At 35.8% G+C, this 11,795-nt stretch overlaps 2 protein-coding genes across 2 annotated transcripts; one reads left to right on the top strand and one right to left on the bottom strand.

The window, feature by feature from the left end:
• Window positions 1-2,618: 2,618 nt before the first annotated feature.
• Window positions 2,619-8,428, bottom strand: Ranbp21 (exportin-5-like protein Ranbp21). The gene is made up of 8 exons (XM_018538268.1): window positions 7,742-8,428; window positions 7,367-7,675; window positions 5,860-7,263; window positions 4,813-5,064; window positions 3,954-4,077; window positions 3,498-3,834; window positions 2,986-3,355; window positions 2,619-2,780 (listed from the first exon to the last, which is right to left on the bottom strand). Exons 1-8 carry the CDS (start codon window positions 8,426-8,428, stop codon window positions 2,619-2,621), a joined length of 3,645 nt encoding a protein of 1,214 aa, XP_018393770.1.
• Window positions 8,429-9,422: 994 nt separating this feature from the next.
• Window positions 9,423-11,429, top strand: Nup37 (nuclear pore complex protein Nup37). The gene is made up of 5 exons (XM_018538292.1): window positions 9,423-9,484; window positions 9,642-9,854; window positions 10,321-10,518; window positions 10,589-10,956; window positions 11,137-11,429. Exons 2-5 carry the CDS (start codon window positions 9,705-9,707, stop codon window positions 11,387-11,389), a joined length of 969 nt encoding a protein of 322 aa, XP_018393794.1. The 5' UTR covers window positions 9,423-9,484; window positions 9,642-9,704; the 3' UTR covers window positions 11,390-11,429.
• Window positions 11,430-11,795: the final 366 nt, after the last annotated feature.

The raw sequence follows: 11,795 nt of genomic DNA, 5'->3' as shown, positions 1-11,795 counted from the left end.
TAAGCGATGGAATTCTTTTCTTTTTCAATTATAAATCAGTAACTACCCTTCTCACACAAATTACTAATCGCATATTCGTTCCTAAAAACGCAGTGGAATGCTTGAGAAAATAGTGTCACTACTGATGCAAAAACTTGCCAGTTTATCGGATTTAAAACATGTCGTAATGTAGATTTTCTCATGAAGTGGAAAGATACGCACGTGAGACAAATCAAATACAATGATTATTTACAAATTTGTTCTATAGAATATGCATTCTAGTCGGGCACAAACGAGAGAATAAAATTTTTTCGCAATGAATTGAAAGCATTTTTGATATGTGATATTGTGATGTAATTTTGATGGTGATTCGTACGTAATCCTTCGGATTTAAAAAAGATTTAATATTCTAAATACACGTCTGAATTCCTCTTGAAAACACTTTTGCAACAGTTCATGTGCAATCGGTTACCTATTTCTTAACTTGTTAATTGTCATTTGCGCGCTTATCGTTATTTCGCATTTATATTAATAATAATATACAGATGTCCGTATGTTTTCTGCATAGATGGTGTATGTTTACATACATATACATATCCTCTTGATTAAAACTGCTGTCTCGACTTGTACGTAAATACAGTATCGTATAAATTTAATAGATTTGTACCGCGGTTTTCGATTATATATCGCGAGAAAACTCGACTGTAAGGAAGACGTTGTTCGACTTTTCGTGTATATATTCTTCGGCGTCGATTCATGCCTTAAAAAAAAAACCAACGAAACGTGACATTCGAAATATATACATATATATGTATATATATTATGGCAAGTATTCAGAACGTAATTCTGATGCTAGTGCGTATTTAACACACTCGTATATAATTTACGTTATACATACTAGAGAATTTTAGAAATAAAAGCGCGCATTTGTCGATAAAAACGTATTCTGAAAATACGGGCCTACATATATAAACGGCCAACGCCCCATTATTATCAATTTTGGCAGAAATACTCCAAATGACGTTAAATGGATTTTGACCGACAAAAAGGTTTAATGCCAAAAATGTTTGAATTAAGTTATCCATATTATGGAAGTTTATTCATATATATTTATATATAGTATAAATATATATTATATATATAATATACATTAGTATAGTATATATATATATATATATATATATATATATATTTAGTGTGTGTTACGTAGACAAGCGGTTGCATTCGTTTTCTTCTATTCTGGCAAGCTCAACTGCTATAAGATTTTATTGTACAATATGTATATACTTATATGTATATATATGCATATATATATACTATATATGACACCGATGTAATAAACTATACTTCGAAATTTTTAGTAATATAATATTGTAGAACAGATGTTCTTTTTAACTATGCTTCCTATAAATTTACAATTCTTTTTTTTTCGTGAATATACGTACCATATATCTGTCTCATTTTAAGTACCAATAAAAATAAAGATTTTCAACTAATAAGAACAGACCTAACATGTTACAAACACTACGGACTTCGGAGACATAAGTTAGAACGTAATAAAAAAAAAAAGAATAAGAAATATACTACAGTTTACAGTTCGGTTTCACATACATCAGTCACAGCTCGGACTCGTGTATCATTTCTTCACAAAGCAATGAAATTTATTTTGCGGCTTTTTTAAATCGCTCACTTTTGTATATATTGTAAAATTTTACTCATTATACTTTTAATCTTATCACAATTTCTTTTACATCTCATCGTACAATTCTTTCGCAATTCCGACGAATCGTTATATCTCGTAAATTTACGAAACATACAGTATTGTGTGATGCATTTGGAATTTTTGTTGTAAAACATTAAAAATGGACATTGAAAGGATTACACATGAAAAAATTTCTATTACTACCTGAGAAAATGCTCGGTCTTGAATACAAATGACAAGGCGGAACGCGAACAATATCTACTGTGTTGTTCTTCTTGCGCGAGTTTTTAAAATTAATTAGAATAAATAAGAAAATAACGATAGAATGTGTAGTGTAAAAAGTTATCTACACTTATATCTATATCGCCGAAGTGCGTGTGCTACATCTTCGTCACTTTGAAATTTATAATCAATTTCAGAATGAAGAAAGTATATAAAATTTTTCCAATTTTTTCATAAAACAAATATAAAACTATGAAATAGATGTTATGATTTATAATCCAAAACGTAATTTGGAGCACCTAATGAATGAGTAGAGACGTAATAGATGCCCACAGATTGTGAAGATATCATCTTGATTTTTCTTGATAACGATTGCAATTTTATCAAAATTCACGTGCTATTACTTTTTCGTTTTATATCACATTTTTTTCCAAAATGCTTATTGAAAGAATACAAATAAAAATTATCCCTGAAATTTACAATTACGTGTAAATCTGAGATGATACCTCGAACATTTTGACACGTCTTATAGTCGGCCATAAAAAAATTTATGATTTTCTTAGAAAGAAACGCACTATTTCAACAATTTTGAATCGAACGTTCTTTCTTTGCACCACATCATATGACCACCCTAGAAGAGACTATATTACAATAATTTATAATTACTTATTGAATTAGACCAGCTATGCAGAATATGATTTTCTAAAACTGTCTGCTACGTAGATCCAGCGAACAATGCAGTTATTCCCGTATCAGTAGCATTCTTCGAAATTTCATCCACCCGCACATGCTGAGACTTACTAAATATCTCTATACGCGGTAAATTGTCTATTTTAACTTCTTTACGGAACAATTGACCTACACTTCTGCCGATAAGCTGTAAAAGACGAATTAAGATCTGATTATTATTATTATTATTATTATTATTATTAAACGATTTAAATAAAAAAGTGTAAGGTACACAAAAAAACTGTGTAAATAATTCACTTTATACAAATTTTTTCCAACACTTCAAACAAAAACTTTAAGTTAAAAGATTAGCCGGGACATATAAACATCTTTTGGAAGTTACAGTTGTATACCTGATTAGTAATTTTCTTGAAGAGATCCTTCTTTCCCTTTTCGACTTTATTGCCTTTCGTACTGACCACTGACATTTTCTCATCAAAGCGTTGCAAGTCAGCAGGATTAACTCCCGGGATTTGTTGCATCACTTCGATGATGTTCGGAAACTTGGGTCTTAGGCACTCGTAGACCTGTGCGCCTAGAGTGATAAGGGAACCCTGATTGGCTTCGTGTTGACCATGCAGTTGTAAACCTTGAAGAACAGCGACCATGATGTGCGCTGCCATAGAAGGAGTGAGACTGCCGTCAGCTGCCAGAGCTCGGACCACAGGTCCAGTTAATAATGTGGCTTTGAGACTTGCATTTGAGTCGTTCCATGCGAGCGCTCTAGAGTATAAATATGTATTAGAATACATTATTAATCAATAAGTTACTTCTTAAAAAAAGGTAAAAAAAAAAAACAAAAATTAAATTCTTTGATTTCACAACAAAATCTACGATATTTCTACTCATTATAATTATATTTTACCCTAGTACGCATAGTACGACGCTATGACAAGTGGACGGATGACGCAAGATGGAAGTCCCGAGTTCGCTGACAACCTCGGCGACGATACTGTTTCCGCGAGAGAGAGGAGGGTCTACAGCCATTCCCCCGCTGTCCTGTTCCATAGTGTCCGGAGGTGCAGCATCGCTAGCGGCTCCACCAACCAGAGCCACTTTTAACACATCCACGAAGTCCCTAGTCAGATTTCTGTTGAGCATATCATCGATGACTTCCTGCGTATTGGTGTTCTCCTCATCTAGACCACCGGATTCATATAGATGCGCTATGTACTGCCACTTTGCGCTTAATCTTTGGCACACTAGAAAAGAATCGCATTATCGGAATGATAGAATATACGATCGCTTAATACTTGATTTCGTTCGACTCGGTGAAAAGCGAAAAAATAAGAAAATGGAGAAAATTGTTTTGATCACTCACTGTGTGTAGATACGTGAGCCAGTACAGGTAATAGTACGCTCTCATAAAAAGCCGGCGGGCATGAGTATATAAACGGCTTCATAAACACGCGTATAATCGGCCGTAGTCTATAATCTGGAATTGCCTGAAAGAAAAAGAAATATATGAATGATTAATACATGTTAATTAAAAAAATAAATTTTATGTGTATATATATTCTTCTTTTAAGAAGAGACAGGAAATGTGTATGTGTATATATTTCAATCAGTAAAATTTGCGCATTTATTTCAGGGAAAGGAAGACAGTTTATATATTATTTATTATGTGTAAAATGTATAAAAAAATTCATTTGTGATACAAATATTAAAAATAGTAAATTTTCTACATGTCATTAAAGACACAGAGAAATTTGTGAAAATTTCGAGTTTTATCACAGGAAATTTAAAATAGTGTTAGAAAAATATTATTTTAAAATGATAATAAATAACATAAATTTTTATGCAAAAAATGAGTTTTACGTTTATGTTGTGACCATTTGTAACATTTCTTTAATAGTTTACTTTAAATTCAATCTAAGCAAAATGTCACGAAGAAAATTAGACCAGAAAAAATAACGAAGTACTTTTTTAGAAATAAAACAATCGTGGCAAAACGAAAGATGAACAAACATGAGTGACAAAAAACTTATATTTTTAATAAATTTTGCATTACAAATTACTATTCCACATCTTAAGTATGCTACTAAATACTTAAAGGGAAATCTATTTAAACATTCTTTTAATAAATTTGCAAATTTGGTTTTTAATTTAATCATACAAATTTCCTGTTTCTCTTGATTTAAATTGTAAAAGATGATTGCTGAAACAAAATATTAAATTACCTCCATGTTTGAGAAAACTGAGTTCAATAAGGCTGGTGCTAGTCCAGGCAATTGATAAAAATCTCGACCGATCATGTGACAGCCGCTACCTAACATATGGTAGCATTGGTCATGAACTGTACTCAGGAATGATTGCATTCGAACCAGAGTGTTTGAGATCTGGTCCATTTCACTATTATTGTCGTTAGTTATATTAACGCCCAAAAGATTTGCCTTCTCAGATTCCAAAAGTCCATAAGCATTTTTGTAACCCTAGAATAAATGCAGATGTATTTAGTAATTTTTAATCAGAACGAGATATCATTCGACGCAACTCCGTTATTTTACTCGCAACGATTAGTTTTTCAATACTTGTACAAAGTGGATTAAATTCTTGTGCACGCTCTAATCTTAAAATTTAATTTGTAAAATATTAAATATTTAATAAAAGGGTAAAACAAAGGGCAATTCGAGAGTTACCGACAATTCTAAATAAAAAGTTTTAATATTTAATACGTTTATAATTCATTTTAATTATATACACGCAAAATTTGGTTATAGGGCAGTTAAAATAAAATATTGAAATCATGGATCAAATGTCGTAAGACAATTATTAATAATTATCTACACATCCGATTTACTAACTATTGTATTTTAAATAAGATAACACCGCAACTCTTAAATGCATTGAATAATTTAAATGAATTTCTTTCGTCGATGCATCTGAAGAAGGCTCAAACCAAGAGCCGAAACATGTAATGCGCAAAACCGAGCTATGTATACACATTAAATTCTTAGTAATTATATATTTTTAAATTTATTAAATGTGAAAACTTTATTTAGAATTGTCAGTAACTCTCGAATTGCCCCTTGTTTTACCCTTTTATTGTTTTGACATCGAGAGCTTTGACTGTTAATATTTAATATTAAATATTTATTACTAAAAATTTTTCTGACACACACACGTACACGCATATAAAATAATTATAATTAATTATAAACTTAATTTCCTACCAAATTTTTACATATCCAACTTCGTCTCAGTTGTTTAGTGACATCAAATGTTACCTCAGATAGAGCAGCAAGAGCAGCATGACTGAAGAGACCATTCATTGTTCGCAGTAGCGCGAACAGTGTCGGTAGAATAGGTATTATATGAGGTGTTGCTGGATTTCGATATACCGGATTACCGCTTTCGCTGAGTGCGGCTACGAAGCCACCCCTGGCCGCGCGATCAGGATCTTCTGGAATTGAGCATCGTTTAACTACACTCAGCATAGTGCAAATATACATCATAAGATCGCTGCGATTGCGTTTGGCTGGATCTTCCAACATGTTCTCCACCGGTGGTCTGTCTAGTCCCACAAACTGCACAAGTTTTAGAGGACTCTCGAACCATTCCGTGCCTAACGCGATGAATTTACTGGATGTATCACCGATCACTTCCGTGACAAATCGAGTCTGTCTCTCGTAATCGCAAAAGTGATTCGAGATAAGGAGCAGTGCCTCATATAGCACGACACACTCTATTCGAGACAATGGGCTTGGTTCTCGGGTCAGACTGCGCACCATCGTATGTATCTGCTCGAATACTGGCAGTAACAACAGTGGATATTTGAGACTGATCTTCACCATCAGACTGGCTGCATGTCGTCGTACATTTTTGATCGCCCGTAATCGATTACTCTCGTTCTCACCAGGCGCCTCGAATACTAATGCGGCGAAGATCTTCTCAAGGACGCGAGGTAAGATAGCGACACCTGGCATAGCCATCGAACCAGTTGACATTGATAAAAACACAAAGAGTGCACTTATACAAGAGAGTAAAGCGGATAGAAGCCAGGGATCTTGTGGTGAATAACCTAGACAGAGTTCCAACAGCTGTAGACCCGTCTGTACGCTCGGCCGTTCATTGATTAACAAGATTCTGGATACGACAGAGTCTAATGCATGCGCGAGGGCTTCCCACTCAAGATACTCTCGGTCATTCTGATCGCTCTTGTATTGTAGATTTGCCATACCCTTGGTGATCTTTGCAGTCAGCCACTGTTGCACATATGTAAACGTTACTAAAGGTGCCACCATAGTTGCATGTCTAAATCCTTCTAACAAATCCATTCTGAAGCGATGCAGAAAAACGTTGAACTCTTCCTCTGAGTCGTAGTCGACAAGGCAGTACGTAGTCATGCCGTTACTCTGTCTACCATGTGGATATGTAACGCGGATTAACTTAGGTGCGGTATGCTCCACATACTTGGGCACATACGTAAGCAGTAACGAGTCCGTCTTGATTTGTTCGTGTTTAAACAGCATCACCCAAATTGCGTTTGCTAAATGCGTGAGCGTAAGGCTCGGATACATGGTAAACGTGAGCACGGTGTCCAGAAAGACATTAAAATGCGTTGGTCGTATACTAGAGGCATCATCTTTTCCCCATAAGGCGCAAAGTTGCGTCGCCATACCAGTCAGTACCTGAAATAACAATCGCAAGTGACGATTGATTTTTTATAGCTGCTAAAACTATAAGATGCGATACAAGTTTATTGAATATTAATAGCGCGATTATAACAAGTACCTGTGTGAGCTTCTTCAAAAATAAGTAATGATTTTCATGGAAATTTGTAGGTCCAGCTAGAGGCGGTGGAGCGGTGGCCGCAGTATAAATATACCTTAAAGCCTCCTCTGAAAACAAGATCATCAGTTGTTTTCGATCTTCGGCCTTGCCTTTACGGTTTACAATCTGAAGCAGACATTCAGCGGCAGCACACTGAAATATAGGATCTCCCAATAGGAGGCACAGTATCTGCAACAATCTTCCGTCCTCAGCCATTACATGGTTTATAGAAACCCATTCGACAAATCCAGTTAACGTGGACAGCACTACCTGTTATACCGATACGAATTTTAATTGAAATTGTTAGATACATGTATTCTTTTTGCGAAAACTTACTTGAACGACTTTACTATGTGCTGCAGCTTCGGATGTCTGTCCTAAGGCACTTTTCTTCTGGAACTCTGAAAAGTGTTGCTCCATTAATCTCAGAAAGAAGCTAAAGATCTCAGCCATGTTCGTAGTCAACGCCTGATATATATCTTTTCTTCTCTGATTGGATTCAAGTGTTTGTAGAAGCGCTACATCTTCTACTAATCTGAGGAATACCAACAGAACTAACTCAGTTTGACTTTCGCCTTGCGTGCAAGCCTGACTAAGCTCAGCCAATAATGTGGGCCACTGCTGAGGCCATTCTCGCTTTATCATTTCAACTACAACACGTGACAGAGCATCCTTTATATGAGCTTCTTCTTGTAGCAGTGGTTGGGTGCCTTCTTGAAGTAATTTCATTGCATTCTCCTTAATGAAAATTTTTTCTGACTGAGAAATTTGTGTCCATCGATACTTCACGCAGTGCTCCATCAGTTGTAGACCAAAGTGGCGTACCACAGAACTTTTCTCAGGTGATTTCTGTGCCAAGTACAAGCCACATTGCACACACAATGGTGAAGATTCCTTGAACCTCTCACAGGCATTATACATTTCCAGACGTTGCAGCTGAGATATACCAGGTGACATCATCATCTCGACCACCCGAGCCAGTTCTGCCGATATCTGGGCGACATCACCCACTCCGAACTCCATTCCTACTGAAATATAAAAGAGGTATGTTCAACATATGTAAGTTATAAACAACACTTCTTACATAATATTTTGACTACCACTTTATTTATCTCTTTCTTATCAAATAAAGAGAAATATAAAGAAAATAAGCAACAGAAGATAAAAATTTCTTGTCCATCTCTATATGACAATCAATAACATATGTGTACTGTTGGTTACGAAAAAGATGTTCTTGAACATAATTTTCCTTGGCAATAGTTAAATTGAAAACATCCAGTACCACCTCCCATCATAATAAATACATTTACATAACACACACACACACGCAATCAATAAAATTTATTTTAACATAATTTCCCCGAGCTTTTTCGATGGAAACAGAGATGAGTACTTCGGTGACCGGTTAAGAATCATTAGTATATATCAAACGTTTTCCCATAATTTTGCGAAACTGATGTAAGATATCGTTACGGAACGTCAATCTGGGAGCCGGTATAAATAATCGAAGCAAAAGAGGTTCGCTCACGCTGCACCCGTAAGGGCGTACGCGAGGAAATCTGCGGCGACGACGGCGTTGCGTTCATCGTTATAGCGAGGTCGTGTCCTCCAATCGGGATTGGGAAGAATTTACGGGTGAACACGCGCGGCGCAAACACGCGTGGACCGAAGCAGCTTGCCGCGTGCACGCGCTCGTTCGCTCGTGTAACTCGCTCACCTAACTGACGCGAAACTGCAGTACGAGACGGAGCTTGGCGGGGCCGCGTGGACGGCGCGGGATTCTCTCCGGTGCCGCGCGTCAATTCATACCTGAGTCCGTCTTCAGGTGGGAACAAAAAAATCGCGAGATCAACGCGCGCGATGCGACGATCGTGTGCTATACGCTCGTCACACAGCACTTTTCCGGAGAATGCGGCAGTGGCACGCTGGCCGGACGATCGCATACGATACAGACACACGGATCACGTGCTGCCCTCTCGACGGCAATGTGCCGCCGCGCCGATTTAACCTAACCTAACTCGACCAGGCGTGTTGTATGTGACTTACATACACGCGCTTTTTTTCCCTCTCCGAATTGCGGTAAGAAAACAAGTTGTGACTCCGATCTAATCTTCTTCGCTGATTTCCCTGTTGTGTTGATGTCGTGTGTTTATAATCCTCCTCTTTTCTCCGTTTTGTTAACAATAGATCGATCACGGTGAAGTCCCGCAAAACTAACCTATCTCGCGTCTTGTAGGTTATGCCGGCTCCGTGACCGTTCCTACGCGTGCACATACGTACGTATCGAGAACGAAAGAGGATGGACGAAGCAGTCACCACGCCGCCTACATTTAAACGGAGTTTCTTAGAGCGGATTTATTGTGTCGAGTTTTCGCCGTACGAGTGGTCGCAGCACTTGATTTGCATCGCCCTCGCCAAAGAGATCGTCGTCGGTACTGTCAGATTTCAGGTTCGTGTGCGAGGTTTTTCGATGAGAATTGTCATATCGTTTTTTTAGTTTTATCAGAAATTATCAATATGTTGACGAAATCGATATAATTACAATTGCTGTCCATTTATATCAAAACTCAAATAATTCTCTTTGTGATATTTTAACTCAGTTGAACACATGTTCCTTTTCATTCTGACAAGTGAGATTCAACTGAGTTTTTACCCACAATCTGTACGAACTCGAGGTCGTATACTTTACTGAATCTTGTTAATTTATGTTAAAAATAAGATTATAAATGCGTTGTTACATGATAACTTTTTGTTACCAAAATAAGCAAGTAGTATGATATCATTTGAGTAATAAATTTGAGTATAAAATATTTATACAACTTGAAAGTCAGTATTATTTGTGTAAAAATCAAAAGCAACTTATGTCGCAAAGTATACAGTAAGATCTGATAAAGTTAACAAATTTTAAATGGCAGGATGAAGATGATGCTGTGGAAGATATGACATATAGTCCTATTAGAACATTTCACCATGATGCCAGACCTCATGCGATTGCTTGGAGTCCAGAAACCTCCCTAAGTATTGTCCCCAAAATTGTCACATTTTGCATTGCTGGATCAGATTTCAAAATAAGATTGTATAATAGCAATCTGAATGATGTCAATATGTTTGAGGTAGGAATATCTGCAAAGTTATGAGTTTATAGCTCTATTAAATCTGACTGAAGTAACAGATATTTTAAAGATTTTAGAAGGTCACAAAGATTATATGAACGCAATTTCGTATGAACCAGAGGGTGAACTATTGGCATCAGTTTCCGACGATCATACATGTAAGTTATGGGCAGTTAAAGAGAACCAAAAGTGTGTGTCTACATTTTACTTAACGTCACCTGGTACTAGCGTATGTTGGCATAATGAAGAGTCTGGCAAGCTCTTAGTAGCGGAAAAGAATGGTTTAATACGTATGTATAACGTCAGAAGTCAGCAAGCAATTATGTCCCTCGATTCAGGGGCTGTTCCCTTGACTGCAGCTGACTGGGGACCCAATCCCTTAAAAGTTGCATCGATAGCTGCTGGAGAATTGCTACTTTGGGACGTGTCTAGACCTAGGTAATAAAACATTTAATTTTAAATTCTCTTGTATCACACATTGAGTCTGTTCTTTTTACCTGAACTTCTTTAAATATGAAAAAAGAAAAGTTAAATTGTATTAAAGAAGTTTAACTAAGAAGAACAGGCTTATTGGTTTATGTTTCGATTAAATTTGTGTATTTATTTCTAATTTTCTAGTCGTCCTCTTGATGAGCGGACACTTCATGTGGAAGGTGGTTTAACAGTAAAAATCTCACATGCGAATGAAAATCTGGTATCAAGTATCGGATGGCCAGATAATTTATTGAAGGTTGTTAATTTAAAATCGAAAGTAGTAGTATTATGTGGAAAGGTAAAATTAATTGGCGGTATGACATGGCATTATAAATTACCATATGTCTGTGCTGGAAGTGACAGAGAATTATGTTTCTGGAGAATAAATGTAAATTAGTAGATAAACATTGAATACGATTTTCCATAAATGAACTTTTCAGAACTGAAGATGTTACATAGCGATTTAGATAATTTTTTTGTTATGCTTTAATATCTCTTTATAAGTTGATTAAGAATTAATTTTTATACACAACACATTAATGCATCAAAATTTAGATTATCGTTAGAAATATATTCTCTTATTACATATATGCGATAAATTAATTTATATATACACATAAATCTTTTGGAGATAAAATTTCACATTTGCGTATAAAAAAATGTATTTTTATAACGAATTTTACAATTACAGGATTTACATGGACAATATATATATAAGTAATTTATCATGCGTAGCTTATCATTTATAACAATGTAAAAATTTATTCTACTATTTTTCCTTGTATTTGTATCGATACTTTTTC

Source organism: Cyphomyrmex costatus, unplaced genomic scaffold, assembly GCF_001594065.2.
Source record: "Cyphomyrmex costatus isolate MS0001 unplaced genomic scaffold, Ccosl1.0 scaffold101, whole genome shotgun sequence".
Taxonomy (NCBI): Eukaryota; Metazoa; Arthropoda; class Insecta; order Hymenoptera; family Formicidae; genus Cyphomyrmex; species Cyphomyrmex costatus.
Note: the sequence above shows the minus strand (reverse complement) of the source record. Positions and strands in the feature narration are given on the sequence as shown.